Source organism: Vigna unguiculata, chromosome 1 (genome assembly GCF_037176805.1).
Source record: "Vigna unguiculata cultivar grain cowpea cultivar isolate G323 ecotype 2 chromosome 1, ASM3717680v1, whole genome shotgun sequence".
Classification (NCBI taxonomy): Eukaryota; Viridiplantae; Streptophyta; class Magnoliopsida; order Fabales; family Fabaceae; genus Vigna; species Vigna unguiculata.
Genome location: NC_140792.1, coordinates 3169962 through 3191127, shown reverse-complemented (window position 1 = coordinate 3191127; position 21166 = coordinate 3169962). Strand labels below are relative to the sequence as shown.

The following is a 21166-nucleotide window of genomic DNA, read 5'->3' as shown; positions in this document are numbered from 1 at the left end:
TTAAATTGAAGCCTCCCTGTTAGTTCAATATAATATACCTACAATTATTTGAATTACTACTATTATCATTAATTTATTCTTTGATTTTAATTCCATTATTTTTAATATTGCTATTAGTTTATAATTTCCTAGGTGAATCCAAGAAGACGCTGTAACCATAATTACAGTATAATATACTATTTATAATTTTATATATAATATGTAATGCGTAGTGTTTTTTATTATCTGAATGAATTTATCAAAATAAAATTCTTAATATCTTATAAGTTATTGTTACGAAATAACCCAATTAAATAAATCTTATTATTATTATTATTATTTATCATTTTATAATTATCAAAAATGTGTGATAAATTCATTAATTTAATAGATTCAAATCTTTATAGAAAAACGTAAAACTCAAATAAAGTTTAATGTATATTAAATACAAATAAATAAGTTTCTGTGATACATATAATTAGATATTTTCTTTAATTATTTTATTTACAGCACTACTAATTTTGTTGAACTTTTTTTCAATTTTAATTGTGAAACTTTCGGATGTTAGTAGAAGATAACACAAAACCATAGCAAGAAGATTTGCATTTACTTTTGTACACAAATCTATAGTTTTCATCTTCTGAATGTACAATTTATCCAGTGCCGAATCCCAGAGGCCTTATTTGGGGACAAAATAATGCATACAGAAAAGAATAATGTTCAATCTTGTGTACCACTTTTTGCTGATTCATTTACAATTGAAAAAAAAAAGGCTTTGATTAACTCTAAACAACATTTGATCTACACTAAAGTATACATTCGTTGTGCCTATAGATAAAGTAAAATTCACTAAATGAACTGGAAAATGCAGAAGTTTTAGAAAATGTGTATCTGTTTCTGTGATCACAAAATAGCCTCCAATAACAGTGTGATTGCTAAGCTATGTATGAGTATGAATGAGAATGTTAGAACTTTGTGATTTCCTTGTAACTATACATTGATGTGCACCTGTTGAAAGATGAATTTTTAGCATCAAAACCTCACCTTCAAGTGTCATCTACAAAAATTCTGAAGATGAAATCACGAAAGCGTTTTGAGTATTGCCTTGGATCAACAGCAGAGATTGATGTTGGATCATACTGGAACGATTTGTAAGCATGTTCAAGCTTTTTACTGATATCATAGTCTTGCAATATGTCTATGATACCAAAAAAGATTATGATGTCATAACACTCCCCAGTTGGCTCTCCAACCAGCTGAGGAGTCTCACTTGTGCTTTTCCTCACAGTCATTTCAGCCCTTGCTGGCATATTTATTCCTAATTGAATCCACCTGAAACATAAAACACAGTGTAAATGAAAAAACACTTCCTAACTGAACACCATCAAACTGCAAAATTTAGACAAACTACAGCAAATTAACTTATAGAGAAGGTTAATGCATTTTCTCTTCTTATTTCTTATTCTTTCCTCCTAGAATTGCTTACGAAGAACCTTGTCCAAACATGTCCACAATTGTGCTTGTTTCGGTCAAAACTAAAGTTGATACGGTTAAGAAGTGAATTTTAAGTCTAATTTAACCTCACAAAATTGGCCTATAAAGTGAGGTTTGCATCCACTTATTTGTTGTAAATTAATCTTATTTTTAACAGATACCAGATGAAACTTTTGTAAAGATGAAGTTGATGACAATATACCGGCTAGGATCTACTGCAAGATTATCAGCATCAACTCCAGAAAGACGGGACCTTCCATCTTCTACACCAGTTGGGGTACAGCCACCGGCTAAACTGATACGAGTAGGTGCAACAGTGCCAGCAGAAGTTGTTTCCTTGAAGTGAAGACCAACCAACATACTGTAATCCATAATCCTCTCCTGCTCAAGAAAGTCACAGTCCCTATCCACTTGCCTGCATAACAACATACTCACAAATATAACCATCTTCCAAATACTGCATAACATCAATGTCAAATCACAGAAACCACATTCCAGTGCATCAATCATATCACATAACATTGTAGAATGCAGACAATTATCGACCAGCTAAACCTTATCACTGAAAGTTTCATATATTTTAGATTGTTGGTGTAAAGTTTGTATCTTTCAACTGAAATTGCCATATAAGCTAATACAACGTGCTTTAATGAAACAAATGCTTGCATAGGCAAGAATGGTGGGAAAAGAAGCAATAAGGATGGGTTTTTCACCTGCAGAATTCTTGGAACCAAGACTTCTGTAACCGGAATATAAAATTTAGGTCAAGGTCCTTGAGTGTTGTTGTAGGTTCTATTTCTGATTCGGGTTTGTCAGTAGTGCGACCAAAGGTTGAACCTTTAAGGTCAAAGCGCCTGTGGATGGCATATTGAGAACAGAATAGGTTTCCCATGATGACAAAGCGAACCTGAAATAGATAGATTAGAGGTGTAATTATCTAAAAGCTTTCAATACCAAAAGACAGTTTATACACATCTCTGTACTAGTGTATACTACCTTCTTCTGTGAAGTTCCTGTTAGTTTAACACAGTGGAGGCCATAGAACTTGGTAACTAGAGTGTTCTCAAAAGACCGAACATGTTTGTAATATGCAGGAAGCATTCTCAGAAAAACCTGCAATCATGTAATAAACATAGGATTAAGCAAACATTGATTGACAAGCATCATACCTAAGTGGAGTAATACATATCTTTGGCAAACTTGTAACTTTCTTGACATAGTAACTGTTGTTCTTTTGTAATACATAGATCCACTATACTACTGGACTTCGAACTGAGATTACGTGTAAAACTATCTAATTATGAGATTAAGAGAATATATATACAAACTAATGCCTTAGCATATTGTATTCAACCAACTAAAAGAGAACTCACTTTTACTTCAGCTTTTTTCATGGTCTTTATCATGTAACGATCATCGTTTGTCAAATAGAAAAAGCTTCCACTTTTCCCAGGGGATGAGAGCTCTCGAAGGGCATCATTCCCACATATTGAAATCATATAATCAGCTGGATCAACTTTGAACAATTTTCTGAGAGCCCTAGAAATATAAATGCAATCAGTTTGAATATAATTATAGACTATTTGTTTATACAAGATTATGAAACAATTATAACAACAACCATGAAATGAACATGGCATATCCTAACACCCTTTGTTCTTCCTAGAGAGATACCAAAAGGGTTTTTGGAATGCCACTTTCTAGAGAAATAAAAACCTTCCTCTTTGTGATTCAAAAGGAAGGTTATAAATTTTAAAGGGCACTCTCAAGAAGTTAGCACATATAAGAAGATTCTGTTAGAAAACATGGTTCAGCTAATGAAGACCAAAGTTTGGTGAAATGAAGAAATAAGATTACTTAGGCCATGGTGTCTACCTGAACACAACCGGGCAGTAGTCTTTCCATCTAAATTCACTAGACGGGTGAGGTGGTGTGTGCTTGGACCCTTCCGTTGGAAATCTTGTCCATACTTTTTCTTTGGGATCAAATGCAGAAGACTTCAAATCAAGCGATGGAGTTGGAGCAGGTCTTCCAACAGAATGTCTGTGCTATGGCACAACAAGTTAACAATAGAAGGAAATTTTCTTTGTTAGAATGCCGCACCATTCATTCTAAGACATCATCTAACTCAACTAATGTTCACATTTTTTAGCAAAAAGATGACAGAAGAAATTGCATGATCAGTAGTACCTGATACCTAGCTGCAGATTCAACATAAGCTCATAATTCTTGTGCCCTTTGGATATGGTCTCTCCCTGTCTCTTGGGATTCTTTATTCTCAACCTCGTAAAACTGCTTCTAGTAGAAATGGAACGAGCTTCCATGGCACTAAATCCAGATTTTCTACCTCCATCAAAACCAACATTCCCATCATTACAACTGTAGCTACTGACCCTCCCATCCTCTGAAGTCCACCTTGGCCTCCCACTCCCATCAGTTCTCTTCTTAAGCAGTGGCCTATTATCCTCATCTCCCCCACACCCACTCAATGTCTTCTGCGAAGGGTAAATTGCCACTTTCTCACAAGGACAAATATGGCAATCATTCAGCTCCACACTGTACAGATTCTGAGGATCCCAATCCGTAGAACTTTCAGGAGAAGATTCAGAAGGATAATAAGTCCCACTCTGTTCCCCTGGGCCTTGACTCCAAACCCCAACATAGAAACTCCCATCACTCCACCTGAATGTGCCATTTCCCTTTGGCAACCCTTCCTCCCAAGCCCCATCAAACCTATTCCCATTGTTCCACATCATTGTGCCATTCCCACTGAACACACCATTCTTCCACTGCCCAATGTACTGGTTCCCATTCTTCCACTGGTACCTCCCTTGCCCATTCTGCAACCCCTTCTTCCATTCCCCATCATAGAAATCTCCATTGGGGTAGCTCTCAGTCCCCTGTCCCTGCTTCAAGTTCATCACCCAACACCCCTTATAGGTGTCCCCAGAAGCACCAATGTAAGTGCCTTTCCCATCCATGTAACCACTCTTGAATTCACCCTCATAGGTGGCACCACTGGGCCAGCTAAACCTCCCCGTTCCCATGGTGCTTCCGGTGATCCATTCACCCACATACATGCACCCATCTGTCCAAAGGTACTTTCCTTGGCCATGGGGGAACTTCTCCACCCATTGGCCTGTGTAGAAGTCGCCGTTGGGGAGAATCTTCTCAACCTGACACACCTCCGCGGACATATCATCATCCACATGGGCCACAGACATTTGTGTGAAGATGCTGCTTGCCCTTTTCTTCGTACCACTCGATTTGCGAAGTGTTGCTTCCCAGGCTTTGTTGATCTCTTTGCTCATTCTCTTTAAGGAATCCACTTTGATACACCCTCCCTCACACCCCTATTCTTCTTCATCCATCAATGCTAACAACACAAATGCCCCTCGATTAAAAAAATAATCTTTAATGAATGCAATGTCGCAGAAAACATTTCTGCACCAACCCCAGGACAGAATAACACAATGGGAGGAATCAATCAAATTGTGAAAATAAACCTAAAAGAGACAACAAAAAAAGAATGAAGAGCTTTTTGTGCTTTCGGCTATGTGTTATTTATGTGGTCGTGTAAAATGGGTTGTCTTCAGATTTTGAAAGAAACGACAATGCTGTTGGGTTGACGAGGTAATCAAAAGGTTGGTTGGAAGACTTGTCTTTTTTGTTTCTTGTTCTTGCGCAATTTCTCTTTCTCCTTTTTCCCCCTTATTTTTTTGTTGATTTGGAATTGGATCAAAGGGATTCAACTCATGGTTCTGTGGGTTGCGATTAATGCTCCGAAAAGTACTAGGAGACCAGACAATTACAAGGAAGTAGAGAAAGGGTGGTGGTAAATATGCGATTTTGGTTTGGTCCTAATTATAGTGTTTTTTGTTTTAATCGCAGACATGTTTCTTCTCTTAAACCGTTAGTTTGATAGATTGAGAATGACTATTGGTTTTGGCATTCGTATGAGTTCTTCATGGCTCTTAAAACAACAACATCAACCCAGTCACATGCATCATAATGAGATTTAGCATGTTGGGTGAGAAAGAGTATGAATTTCATTTAAAAAAATCTTCAGAAAGATTATGATTAAATCATTCAATATTTAATTTTCATATTTTAAATATTCGATTTTCATAATTTTTGGTTGAAATTTAGTTAATATGTTGTTTTTAAATAATATAAGAGAAATGGATGTCACACGAAACATGCGAGTAGATAGTCGTGTTTTTTTAAAATAATATAATTATTTATTTGATTTAACTAAAAGTATTTAATTGGGCTTAGATAGTAAAAAAAAAAGTGTCTTATAAAAATAAAATTAAAATTTCAACCAATTAATAAATATTTCACAGTATAACACCTCTTATGTTCTAGTATAGATTCAAATTCTACAATCAAAGTCTGCTTAACGGTAACCTGGATTGTGTACTGAAAAAATATATCATTATATAAATTCAACATTTTATAGACAATTTAAAATAAATTTTACCGTTCCATAAAGTAGAAATATTTCAATATTTTTATCGATCCGGTTAATTTACATAAATGTGAAAGGCAAAGTGCACAAATATAACAAATGATTGGTAGTTGGGGATTGACGTGCTTGATCGTCAATAGGGGGAAACAAAGGACGCATTGTTGCTGCTGGTTGGGGAGTGACGCCAACTGGCTGGGGAGGGACACCAACTGCGCCCTTCGTTAGGGATGCTTCTAACATTTCAAATTTATACTCCAATGATTTTATTATAGTAATAACTAAAATTTTATGATATATTACTTTTTATATATATAATGTATTAAAGTTATATTATTTATATCTCCATTATTTTAAGTTAAAAAAATATTTAAAAATACACGGAAGATTAATAAAATGAAAATATGACATAATGATTATTATTTATGATGTACTGATACTTCCATTTGGGTTACGTAATCGTATTTGATACGTATTGTGCCCGATACTTTATCGATATTTATCAATAAAACATCTAATTTATAAAGTTGTAGTACACTACAAAAAAAAAATAAATAGTGATCAATTATAGTGATAAAAAATAATTAATCACTATATAATGATCAAATTGACAACTAAAATAGTTTCAAAAATTATAATTGGTCTCTAAATTGATAATTAAAATAGTTTCAATTATGAATTGGTTTCTAAATTGGTCATTAACATTAGCTGCTAGGTTTTGACTACAAAAATAATTAGTCTCTAAATTGATCTCTAATTAGAAAATTGGTCTCTAACATATTTTTGGTTACTAAAATTTGTCATTATTTAAGAGTTTTCTTGTAATGGTACTTCTATGATAACAATAATTTATATTTTTTATATTGACAATTTTAGTACATATAGTTTTAATTTTGATTCACACAAAAACCATCATATATTTATTATGTTTTTAAAAATTATTGTATATTTTTCAATATTCATATATTACGTATCGATCGCGTATCGTATCTTATTATTTTGAAAATAAACATCTCGACGTATCGAATGCGTATCGTATCAATGTACGTATCATATCTGTAGATCATAGATTATTACATTCGGTCATGATCAATTAAGTTGTAATTATTTATTATTATTATTATTATTATTAATATTTTTCTAGGTTACGCTATTTCATTTTCTCTATTTCTATCACATGAAATTAATGAACCATGCAATCCACTGAGAATGCCAAAACATCTTTGGTGGAGATCTAAAGCGATGCATATTACAATAGTAATAATAGTAATATAAAATAACTTAATAATAAACATATTGAATGCAAAATCTTAGCCTAAATCCTAGAAGATAACCTCCATTAAATGCAAAGAATATTTGTACACCTACATATATTTGAATAATGGTTAAGATCCACATATAAACTATATTCTTATTTTTAAGTAATGAAAGTTAATAAATGATAATGTGAGATTACTTGCTTATACACGGAAGATAAATTTTATCTATTACTGTGGTGATAAGAAGAAAAGAAAAGAATGTCTTATAAGAACAATCCATGTGCAACTGAACGAAAAACAATAACTCAAAACCTAGTTTACTTTGAACCTAATGTAATGATTACTTTTACCACTATAAATATCAAGGTAGATGATAAAAGAAAAGGGAGAAAGAAGTGGAGAGGAAGGAGTGAAACAAAAGAGTTAGTAGAGAAGAAAAAAAAAAGAACATGATCTAATCGTATAAAAAAAAGAGGATAATACACTTGTTTCTTATGATATTTTATCTTTTTATTTTTATTATTTCATCTTTTGTAATTATTTTTTATTTCTATATTATATTAAGTGTGATGCTTCTATCTTCGTTCTAATTTATATTTAGTTCACATTGTTACTTGTTTATTTATATCTATCTACCGTCACATATTGATCATATTTATTTATATTTATTTTCAGTTATGCACTAATTTTATTTATTTATATAATTATATGGTTTAATATCAAAATAAATTTTATGATAAATAAAAATTTGATTATTGTAGTTGGAGGTATGACCTTGGGGATTTAAATGAGTTACTATTACTCAAGATGAAATGTTCTTAAGTCACTTTGTTGATCATGATGAGACTCAATTATTATGACTAATCACTTCAAAATTAATCCAAGTATTTATAAAGTATGATAAAAATCAAGTTTATGGATTTGAAAGAGTTTTTTTTTATCTTATTTTATTTGATATTTGTCTAATTTTCCCCTTTTGTGATTGTGTATGAAAAACAAAAATTTTATATTCTCATTATAAATGACTACTCATAATATGCTCGACTCCTTCTTTGTCGATATCATAGTAGTTTTCCTAGGAAATGCATAACAAACAAATGTAGTAAATAATTCAGTAACATTTTAAAAAAAGAGAAATTCTACCATCACCTTCCTAACTGCTCCAAATGCACCAATTATCCTTGAAATACAAATTGGAGTCACTTTTTATCTACTCCTAATAGTTTAAATAATCCTATCTATAATATTTTTCCTCCAAATACTTAAAAGTTAATATACAAAGAAAGAAATGTAGCTAAATAATACTTCTTTCCTTTATAATGAAAGAAAGATAATATATATACTTAAACGATGTAAAATACAACGTATTGTGTAAAATATAATACTTTTGAAAAAAACGTAAAGTAGATTTAAGTGATTGTTATGAAAGTTCAGAAATGATTAATTACTATTAAAGTATTGAATCAGTGTGGTATTTATAATATAATAAATTATTTTAATTTAATGAATTATAAAATAGTTTTTATGATATCGTAACCACTTTGAATGATATGTTGACTAATATTTTACTGTACAACGAACATTAAAATATAAAATAAAGCAGAAAAATAATAATAATATGAATTGTTTCACCATTGTAATTTGAATATTAATTGTAAATTAGTATATATATAATATACAACTTTATACTTTTTAAATTTGTGATACATGTTTTATTATTTATATATTATTTATAATTTATTATTTCAGAGTCTGGATTACTTTCAACCTCCTTTATTAATATTTATTAAAATAATTAAAAAAATACTACTAAATCTATTACAGTAACGAGTATTAAAACATGTCAGAAATTGATAATGAGGAACGAGAAAAAGTCTATCATTCTCATTTATTTAATAATGAACAATACATCAGTTTATATATAGTGTCTTAGATGAGTGACGAGTGTCTCACTATATAATTAACAGAAAGAACAAAATATAACAGACTGAATACCACACATACAAAATAAAATGGAGAGAGAAACACGAAAGATTACATTAATAAATTTAATTAAGCTATAATTACATTAATGAGCTTTAAAATAAAGTTTAACAATAGTATAAACAAAATCAATTCCTCAAATTAATTAAATAAAATTAAGATGGATTGGTTGATTCAACTTTAATTTTATTCTAATTACATTATTAACTTTTATATATATATATATATATATATATATAGAGAGAGAGAGAGAGAGAGAAAGAATGAAGAACAATAATAAATCAAATATGTATATTAATAATCATTGAAATTGAAATAATGAATGGTAGAAATGGGGTATCAAAATCCCTCTTGTTTCTCACAAGCACCTAGAATAAATGATTCACTCAAATCTCTCTCTTTTGTCTCTTTCCTTTCCATAATACATGGATCGATTCATCTCATAATCATCATTCCCATCAAATTACTGCTTCAATATGGCCAACATTGAAACCACAATGGAAGCTCCGATCATGGCCAAAGAGCTAGAAACAGATCCTGCAGCTCCGGCATCAGGTCCCGGTGCTGGGGCCGCCGCCGACAACTCTTCGGCGGAGGTCACGGCAAAGAAAAGAGCTGCAATGAGAGCAACGAGGAAGAAGTTGACGGAGAATGATTGAGATGCCATGACTTGAAAAAGTGTAGAGAAAAAGAGAATATGAAAGAAACAAGTGTGGAAGGTGTTATGAGGTTCTTGTTTTTATTTGTTGATGAAAAAGAGAAGAGAGTGTGGTACTATTTATATGTTCAAATGATGGTTATAGAAGCTAAGATTAGATTGTTGTTGTTCTCTCACATTCAGATTTTCCCGTTGGACACGTTAATTTTTTGTGCTGTAAAATCGATGTTTCAACTTTTCTAACCCTAATTAAGTTCAATAGTTAAAAAAAGTTAATAATCTTTGAACTCAATCTATTGGATGAACCTATTTTTTTAAAACTGTATTATTTTTTAGATAAGATTGCTGCTTGATAGTCACACAAATTAAAGAGAGATTAAAGTTATAATCTATCCGATAAATACTTTTATATTTCAAAAGTAAAGTAAATATAAAAGATTGATGAGAAGAAAATAGTATTTTCTCTAATTTTTTTTGTTCAAAATTCAAATGTGGATTTGTTTTCAAGGTTTATTTCACACTTAATAGTGTCTCGTGCTCTCTTGTATGATACCTATTTTATTTTTCAAGCCTACAAAACTCAAAGTGTCCCCTTTCTTTTTCCATTCACTTATTTTAAAATATGATACCGAAATAAGCAAGTTGAGTTTTTCTTTTTGAAAATTTATATGGCCTTCGTAACAAAAGGGTTAAAATACCTAGGAAAGATACATTAAGTTAATGTTAAAATTAAATTAAAAGATGTAAAGAAATTGAAGATGTTGAGAATCACTCATAAATAATGAACATAAAATTATATGTGGTTTTGGTGGGAATTTGGATGCACGTCTTGAGGGATTTTTAATATTCTCGTATTTGCATTAATTGATCGTGACAAATAGATAGGTATTGTATAAAAACACCAACTCAAATGATAATATAATCTCTACATTACAAAGTAACCATTATTTGTCATATTCTTATAACAATAATTGCATAGATGTACATGACAATCGATATAACTTCAAATCCAAAATATGTTTACTTTATTTTCTTTTATATAATTTTTTTCCCTTTTTATATGTAGTTGTATTTTTATTAAGCTCTCTATATTTATTTTTGTTAGAATATGTGGTTCTCATTCAATTCCTAATACCACACGTTACTTAAGCACTAATTATTAATTATTTACTGCTTAAGTTTTGAAAACTCTTCATATGACCTATTTACTGGTTCAGTTTTGAAGACTCTTCACATGGCCTATTTACTGCTTCAGTTTTGAAGACTCTTCATATGACCTATTAATTGGTTCAATTTTGAAGCCTATAAATAACATCTCCATGACTTGAAAAAAATATAGAAAAACATTTACAGAGACACACTTTGTAATATACACCTGAGTGTATTTTGGTGAGGATTCTTGTTCCCATTCAAGAGCTTTGTACTCTTCTTTTCATAGTGAAACTTTGTTCATTATCGTCTCGTGATTTTTCCTCTTACATTCAAAAGAGATTTTCTACGTAAATCCTTGTGTGTTATTTCTCTTGCTCTTTTATTTGCTTCTCTTTAATTTCCAATTGTCACGATCCTGTGCTTCCGCATGCTATGATACCATAACAAGTGGTATCGGAGCTCTTAGTTGGAAATTCCAAAATGTTTGCAAAATTTGACATTAAGAAGTTTGATGGCAAGATTAGTTTTTCTATTTGGCGAGTCCAAATGAGGGCCCTTTTAACCCAGAGTGGGTTAAAGAAGGCTTTAGATGGAATAGAAAATAAGCCAGCTTCCATGACTGATGAGCAGTGGGAGGAGTTGGATGAAAAGGCGTTATCATCAATACTACTCTCTTTATCAAAGGAGGTTCTCCGTGAAGTAGCAAATGAAATAACCACTGTTGCATTATGGCCAAAGTTAGAGTCTTTATACATGACCAAGAGCCTTGCAAACAAGCTTCGTCTCAAAGAACGCTTGTATACCATTCGAATGGTTGAAGGTACTCCTATTCAATCTCATCTTAATGAGTTTAATTCTATCCTCTTGGATCTGGAAAATATTGATATTAAAATTGATGATGAAGATAAAGTTGTTTTGTTGGTTGTCTCTCTACCTTCTACCTATAAACATTTCAAAGAAATTATGTTGTATGGAAATAATGATACCTTATCCTTTGAAGATGTTAAATATAATTTATTGTCCAAAGAAAAATTTGATCTTGAAGTTCATTCTGTGGACAAGGGTGAGGGTTTAAGTGTCAGAGGTAGAACTCAAGAAAGAAGGAGTACAAGTGACAAAAAGTTCAGATCCAAGTCTAGGGGACGCAAACCCAACAAATTTTGTCGCTATTGTAAGAAACCTGGTCACGAGATTTCTAATTGTTTTATCTTGAAGAAAAAACAAGAAAAACAAGAAAAAGGAAAAGCCACGCAATCCCCTGAAGCTGCCAATATTGAAGATGACTCTGACGGTGACATTACTTTATCTGTTGTCTCTTCTAATAAGAGGAGTAAAACAGAATGAATCCTTGATTCTGGATGTACTTTTCATATGTGTCCCTATAAGGACTTATTCACTACTTTTGAATCTGTTGATTGTAGTCTTGTCTTGATGGGTAATGATGCCTAATGCAAGATTGCAGGAATAGGTACAATTCAGATCAAGACTGATGATGGTGTCATTAGGACTTTGTTTGATGTTTGCTATATACCCGATTTAAAGCAAAATTTAATTTCACTTGGCACTCTTGAATCTCTCGGGTGCAAGTACTCAGCTGAAGGTGGAGTTCTAAAGGTATCAAAAGGTTATCTTGTTCTCTTGAAAGCTAACCGAATTGGAAGCTTATATTTCCTGCAAGGGACTGTTGTGACAGGTTCAGTAGTTGTATCATCTTCTATGGCTGAAAATGATGCTACTAAATTATGGCACATGCGCCTAGGCCATATGAGTGAAAAAGGCATGCATCTTCTAAGCAAGCAAGGATATCTTGGTAAGCATGTCATTGGTAAGTTGGAGTTTTGCAAACATTGTGCTTTTGGGACACAAAAAAGGGTTAGTTTCTCTACAGCAACTCACAGTACAAAAGGTATTCTTGATTATATTCACTCTGATCTTTTGGGGCCTTCTAAAGTTCCTTCCTATGGAGGACGTCGTTATATGATGACTATCATTGATGACTTTTCTCGTAAGGTCTGGCTCTATTTTTTGCGACATAAAAATGAGACTTTCCCCACATTCAAGAAGTGGAAAACTCTTATTGAAACCCAGACAGGGAAGAAAGTAAAGAAACTCAGAACATATAATGGATTAGAGTTTTGTAGTGGTGACTTTAATGAGTTCTGCACAAATCATGGTATTGCTAGACATAAAACCATTCCAAGGAATCCCCAACAAAATGGTGTTGCAGAACGAATGAACAGGACTCTACTCGAGAGAGCTCATTGTATGCTCTCAAATGCTGGGCTATGGGATCAACATGATCTTTGGACCGAGGCAGTATCTACTGCATGCTACTTGGTCAACCGTTCTCCACATTCAGCACTTGACTTCAAAGTTCCAAAAGAGATTTGGTCAGGTAATCCTGTTGATTATTCTAATTTAAGAATTTTCGGATGTCCTGCATATGCACATATTAATAATGGCAAATTAGCTCCAAGAGCTATTGAGTGCATATTTTTAGGTTATGTATCTGAATCTAAGGGGTATCGTTTATGGTGCTCTGAATCAAAGTCTCAAAAGCTAATTCTTAGCAGAGATGTAATTTTTAATGAGGATGCATTATTATCTTCTGGAAAACAGTCTTTTGTGTCTTCTTCTACCAATACAGGTACTATACAAGGTACTAATGAGAAGGTGGAGTTTGAATTAAAATCTGCAGTTCCTGGTATTGATGTCCCATCTTCCTCTACAAATGAATCCAATAATGATCATCATGATGATGATGAATGTGATGATAAAACCACTTCTCCTATTCAACAACAAGGAGATGATTATTCTATTGCTCGGGATAGACCAAGAAGACAAATCAGAAAGCCATCTAGATACACTAATGATTATTTAACTGCCTATGCATTGTCAATTGCACAAGAGGTAAATGATGGTGTTGAGCCTGTCAGCTACACTGAAGTTGTTTCTTGTGTTGAGTCTTCTCAATGGCTAGGGGCTATGAATGAAGAAATTCAGAGTCTTTATAAAAACAATACTTGGACTCTGACAGAACTTTCTAAAGACAAACGGCCATTAAAGTGTAAATGGATCTATAAGAAAAAGGATGGCATTCCCGGGGTTGAAATTGCAAGATGCAAAGCACGACTAGTCGTTAAAGGCTTTAATCAAAAGGAAGGTATTGACTTTAATGAGATATTCTCACCTATTGTTCGTCATACTTCCATTCGTGTTTTGCTTGCTTTTGTTGCTCTGTTTGATTTGGAGTTAGAGCAGCTGGATGTAAAGACAACTTTTTTACATGGAGAGTTGGAAGAAGAAATTTACATGGAACAACCAGAGGGATTTATTGTTCCTGGAAAGGAGCATTTTGTTTTTCGTTTGAAGAAATCCTTATATGGCCTCAAGCAAGCACCTAGGCAATGGTACAAGAAGTTTGATTCTTTCATGATTGGGCAAGGTTACTGCAGGAGTCAATTTGATGACTGTATTTATTTTCAAACATTCCAAGATGGATCTTTCATATACTTGTTACTATATGTTGATGATATGTTAATTGCATCACGTGACAAGTTTTCTATCAGGAAATTAAAAACTCAACTAAGCAATGAGTTTGAAATGAAAGAATTAGGTGCATCAAAGAAAATTCTTGGTATGGAGATTCGTAGGGACCGTCAAGCTGGTAAATTGTTTTTATCTCAACAAAGGTATATTGAGAAAGTACTTGATAGGTTTAATATGAATGATGTAAACCTGTTTCCACTCCACTTGCTGCACATTTCAAGTTATCCTCAGATCTTTGCCCAGATACAAAGGAAGATATGGAGTACATGTCACATGTTCCTTATGCTAATGCTATTGGCAGTCTTATGTATGCCATGATATGCACCAGGCCAGACCTTGCATATGCTGTTAGCATGGTAAGCCGGTATATGCATAATTCTGGCAAGAAACACTGGAGTGTTGTAAAATGGATTTTTCGGTATCTAAAAGGATATGTTGACTCAGATTATGCTGGTGATCTTGATAGAAGAATATCTCTCTCAGGTTACATCTTTACCCTTTGTAATAGTGCTATAAGTTGGAAAACAACACTTCAATCTATTATTGCATTATCTACAACCGAAGCAGAGTATATTTCAGCCACAGAGGGAGTGAAGGAGGCTATTTGGCTCCGAGGTTTGGTAAATGAACTTGGTCTAACACAGAAAGTTCTTACTGTGTTTTGTGATAGCCAAAGTGCTATTCATTTAACCAAGAATAATCGTTATCACGACAAGACCAAACACATCAATATAAAACATCACTTTATTAGAGATGTTGTTGTTGTTGGAGAAATTATGGTTGAAAAGATTCACATTTCTAAGAATCCAGCAGACATGCTTACCAAGCCGCTTCCAGTTACCAAGTTTGAACATTGTTTGGACTTGATTGGTTTATACAGCATTTGAATGCCCTTTGGGGCTTTATCGGACGATGAACACTTGTAGAATTCGAACCAAGGTGGAGATTGTTAGAATATGTGGTTCTCATTCAATTCCTAATATCACACGTTACTTAAGCACTAATTATTAATTATTTACTGCTTAAGTTTTGAAGACTCTTCATATGGCCTATTTACTGGTTCAGTTTTGAAGACTCTTCATATGGCCTATTTACTGCTTCAGTTTTGAAGACTTTTCATATGGCCTATTAACTGGTTCAGTTTTGAAGCTTATAAATAACATCTCCATGACTTGAAAAAAAAATATAGAAAAACATTTACAGAGACACACTTTGTAATATACACCTGAGTGTATTTTGTAAGACCCGTGAAAATTAATTAATTAAATATTTAATTAATTAATAAATAAGGGTAGAAAGCGCCTTTATGACATTTATTATTGTTTAATGTGACGTGGAAAAGTACTAGCTCAAATGGTTAAGAGTACTTTGATTGTGTGATAGGACTTGGGTTCGAGTTCTATGTATGCCAATTATGTGTTGTTGTTTTAGGATTTATTTTTAATAATATGTAAGAGTGTGGAAATTGAAATGTAAACTTATGTTGATTGTGTATATCGCCAAATGTGAATTGGCATAGTGGTTGTGCTTTAGCCTTATGAGTGAAAGGTCATGGGTTCAAACCTTGATGGACATAGAGTAAGCTTTATTTTTGCTAACTATCAACTGAAAGGCAAATTTTAGGTAAAAAGAAAGGTTTTCTGCAAATTGTCTAGGGCAGCTTGAGTGTATGCTTGTGATGTTATTTTGCCATGAAATTTCGAGTTCCTTATGAGAGGAATTAGGGGATTGGTATTTGGTACTATTGTATTGGGGAATTTCATGTGAATTGGTGATCTTGATGGCTATTCTGTGTTGTGTATATTCTTATGATATGAAAAGTGAAATTGGGAGTCTGTATGGCAATTGTATCTTGCTGTTTTGTGAGTATAATGTTGAATCTTGAATTGGAGGGTTTTGGGAGCATTTTTGGGTCCCTGATGCAGTGCTTGTGTGCGTAAAACAGTGTAGAACCTGCAATTCTCGCTCAGGCGGGTGGGACTCGCCTAGGCGAGACATGTAGGGACTCATCATCATATCTTTCTCGCGGTTCTCGCTCAGGCGAAGAGTCTTGAGTTTGGGCGACCCAGACACTCGCTCAGGCGAGTGGGGCTCGCCTAAGCGAGATCGTGATGAAATGTGCGTGTGTTGAGCTCGACTTCTCGTCCAGGCGAGGGGTTTTGGGGTTTGGGCGATGAACTCTCTCGCCTAGGCGAGAGTGGCTCGCCTAAGCGAGATGTCTTGGTCATGTGTGTTGTGTTTATGTGCTTGTAGCCCAGGCGAGATCAGATTAAGGGTTTGGGCGAGAGATGATCTCGCCTAAGCGAGATAACATGATGTTATGGCTGTTTTAAAGCTCGCTTAAGCGAGGTGAGCTAGCCTAAGCGAAGCAGAGGGCTTAACTTAGGCGAGAGGCTCTGGCTTGAGCGAGTTTATGTGGATTTCTTATGTTTGAATGATCTTGTGAGTGTGTTTTGGCTGTTTATACTAAGGTTAGGTTGTATATGCATATGGTGTGGCATTTGGGCTTGAAGGACTAAGTCCATTAGGGGTCTGGGATGTGCTCGGAGGTTGGACACATGATGGGCATGAAACTGGTTGAGTTCCCGTCGGCTACTAATGGGCGAGGAGTCCTTAGTATGGTGATTGCATGTGTCGGGCGCACGATGGGCAAGGAACTGTGATGTTCCTGTCGGCTACTATTGGGCGAGGAGTCCATAGTATGGTGATTGCATGCATGCCAGGGTCCAAGTATGAGACTTGGATGTTTTACTACAGACGAGGAGTCTGTAGGGCAGGACTATGAGCGGGATAGGCTCATAGGGTTGGACCACGAATGAGTTTGTTTCGTGGGAGCACAGGGAAGTCCCAAGACCTAGTTCATGCATATGACTCATGGAGGACTATGAGGTCATGGTTGGGGTGATTTGGAAATTATGAGTTTTGTACCTATGTTGTTTTGGGTTGGGAAACATGTTTATTTCATATATTTGTTTATACTTTATTGTGCATAGCTCACCCTATCTGTGTGTGTGTGTGGCGATGATCGGATATCTTATTATCCGGGAGCAGATGATGTGACAGGTGGGCCAGGAGACGCATAGACTCAGAGCAGGGGCTAGCTTGGGATTTATATATATATATTAATTTCCAATTGTCACGATCCTGTGCTTCCGTATGCTATGATACCATAACAATTTTTATTTTAGAAAAATTATTTTGTTGACAATTACAACCCTCACTAAATATTGAATAATTGTTTTTTGAGAAAGAATTAATTTTTTTTTTACGATTATATAACTGTTACACAACACTACATGAATATTTTTTAAAATTAATTTAGAAGTTGTTAAAACCATCACTAAAAATTGAATATTTAAAAAAAAGTTATGACTTTTATGTTAGTTGTAACCACTCGTAAATCTATAACAATATATAAAGAAAATTATCTCTTTTGTGTCCACATTTCAAAATATCAATTTTACTCTTTAAAATATAATTTTTTGAAAATTGACCGTTACTTTTACAAACTTTTTTATAAAATCATCTATATCTGCTATTTTTTTTTTCTATTTATCAACAATTATACTCTCATCTTTTCTGATATATTTCACTTTATTTTTAGTAAATATAATTTTATTTTATATATTATAACTTAATAATATTACATTATCATCACCTACTAATATAATATCATGTATATTTAAAAAATGCGTACACAGGCGCAATAGCATCTGTGTGTAAGCTAATACTAGATAATTCTTTTTAAACTAATTTAGAAGATGTTAAAATCGATTATAATAATTTTAATGGTAATTATTCTGATGATTATATTAAATTGACACTGATATTTTTATACTACCAAATTCTAAGTTGGTGAATTAATTGATTAAAAAAATGACACTCTATACAACTAATTTAACTTAAGTTAAAAGTTATTTTTTTAGTGGTTATACGCTATTTAATATCTATTTAATATGTTTATTTATTTTAAATAATGTATTTTACTAATTATACATTTTTTATATGGAATTAATCAACAACGTCTTTATGTTCTCAATATTATAATTAAGCATTAAGATGTGAATATTATGTGACGTATCATAGATAAAAAAAATAGTGATCACGTAGTTTTGATCTACATGTAATATAAGTGATGCATAATTATAAATGATACTATTATATAGTTATATAACATGTCAAGAAAAGTATGAAACAATGCGTAATAGTCGACAATTTTTTAAACTTTGTTTTTATACTTACAAATTTAAAGCAATAATTATTATTTTAATTTTAAAATTAAATAAAAGAACAATAAGTATCAACGCTCAATTTCATCTGAATAATTAAAATTTTATATTAAATAAAAAAATTCATTTAAGGTAAAAAAAAAATATACTTAACCGTATGTTTCTTAAAACCCATTTGGCATGTTGTTCAATATTAAATTTTTACCTATCTCATAATAATAAATATTAGAATTCATATAATCAAAGATACATGTTAATGAAGTGAAATACCAAGAGTGTTTTTCATATTATTAGTATTATTTATTAGAGTTAAATATGTTTTTTTTTTCTCTTATCTTTAAGTTAGAATTAAAATTAGTTTTTTTTGAAACTTTGATCATTTACTCCTCCAACCTCATAGATGTGTTAATTTACCTTTTAACCAATTTTTTGTTAAGTTTATTTGACATTTCAAACACATTTCATAATAACATTTGAGTTGTTTACACTGTTGACATATTTTTACTTCAATGTTAGTCGATAAACATGTTTGAATTGTCAAATAAACTTAATAAAATTATGTTAAAATGATTAAATCCACACATTACTAAAAATTGAAGACTAAATGGTCCAAACTTTTACGAATTGACTAATTCTAATTTTGACTAACCAAAAACATATTTAAATCTTATAATTATTATTCTTTATATTATTATTATTATTAGCATTATTAATTTTAAAATATGTATTATTAGCATTATTAATTTTAAAATATGTATTATATTATATTAGTAATTGATGATATTGTAATGTCATTAAGTTAATATAAAAAGTAAATTCATATTTATAAAAAACAAAGTGGGATGAATGGAGAAAAGAAGAAAAAATAACTCCTTATAAATGAAGAAGAAAAACATAATTGTTATGACAATTTTATAAAAACAATATGTAGAAATAACTGTTATTTTTAAAAAATAATAAATAATTTATTAAAAAAGGAATCTTCTTTGATATATATAGTTATAGATTATTGTTATATTTTTATTATTAATTTTATTATTATTATTAGTATTATTATTGTTTATTATTATGATTATTATTATCATTAGCATTATTATTTGTTATTAGCATTATTTATATTAGTATTATTATTTCAATTAATAATATTATTACTATTAATAGCATTGATATCGTAATTAAAAATATTATTAATATCTGTAGTATTAATACTATTATTATTATTAATATTTTTTGTTGATATTATTGTTAACATTATTATTACATAGTAACCTAAAATGATGTACAAAGATATGAATAAATTGAATATACTCCATTATTTTCGCCCAACACCCAATGAATATTAAAATTACCATTACCATTTTGCACTTTCTCAATGTTACAATATGAAAGTCAAAAATGATTTTTGGATTATATAATTCTAAAGTTAACTTACTTTTCTTAAAAAATTATTTTGAATTATGAATACAAAAGTAGAAAAGAGAGTAAATGGTTGATTATATTGTTATTGGTCTTCTAAAAATAAATAAGATACTTCTATTTTATCAACATCAATATCTTTGTTCTAGAAGGCTAATAATGAATATCCATATGTGAATAAAATGATGTACAAAGATATGAATAAATTGAATATAAAATAGATAAAAGAGGGATCAGTGCATCATGAGTGTAAACTCATGAAAGCTGAGGAGGCCATCACCATTGAGATCAAAGTGATGAATCATGGCTTTGCATTGGTGGATGGATTTTGATTCCCCTAACCTACCAAGCATTGTTTGCAAGCTGTTGGGAGTTATGAACCCTAACATTTCAGAATCATTGTACATCTCAAAAGCCTCTTCCAAATCCCTCATCTTCTCTTCTTCTCCTGCACCTTCCATCATCTTCACCAGATCCTCCATACTCACACACCCATCACCGTCGGAATCCAATTCCTGAACCAACAATTCAACCTCTTTCAACACTAACTCATCACCCATCATCCCCAGCTTCTTCCTCAGCTCCCATGGCGAAATCTTCCCATCACCATCTTCATCGAAGTACTTCATCACACGCTCATAATCTCTCTTAACCATCACCATCCTCTGAAATGCTTATGCACAAGATTATCTTATTATGGGAATTGGGGGTGATGTTCTTATGTTGGCTATGGGATCTCAACATATATAATAGAAGAAACGAAGGAGAAAGGAAAAAGGGCTTAACGCGCTAAAACCCTAAACAGCGTAACACGAGATTGCGCTGAAGGAGACAGGAAGAATCGCTGCTTACCTAATAGTATATAACATTATTTATTCAAAGACGTGTAAAATACAAAGTCAATTTTCTCCCTCACCTTTAATAATAAATTCATTGATTATACTTAAAATAAATTCATGTCTAAAATAACTTTTATTTG

General features: G+C 32.2%; 1 protein-coding gene and 1 pseudogene across 2 annotated transcripts; both read right to left on the bottom strand.

The window, feature by feature from the left end:
• Nucleotides 1–801: 801 nt before the first annotated feature.
• LOC114182081 (phosphatidylinositol 4-phosphate 5-kinase 6-like) lies at nucleotides 802–5383 on the bottom strand. Of its 2 annotated transcripts, none has more exons than XM_085670564.1 (7): nucleotides 3664–5383; nucleotides 3349–3516; nucleotides 2847–3003; nucleotides 2470–2586; nucleotides 2187–2380; nucleotides 1676–1888; nucleotides 802–1311 (listed from the first exon to the last, which is right to left on the bottom strand). In XM_085670564.1, the coding sequence occupies exons 1-7, from the start codon at nucleotides 4782–4784 to the stop codon at nucleotides 1026–1028; spliced, it is 2256 nt and encodes a 751-aa protein (XP_085526690.1). In that variant the 5' UTR covers nucleotides 4785–5383; the 3' UTR covers nucleotides 802–1025. The 2 variants fall into 2 exon arrangements, with proteins under 2 accessions (XP_085526690.1, XP_027924637.1); XM_028068836.2 differs by having other exon boundaries at nucleotides 2847–3012; nucleotides 3664–5380.
• Nucleotides 5384–20241: 14858 nt separating this feature from the next.
• On the bottom strand, nucleotides 20242–20901 carry LOC114176605 (calcium-binding protein CML38 pseudogene; annotated as a pseudogene).
• Between the last annotated feature and the right edge of the window lie 265 nt (nucleotides 20902–21166).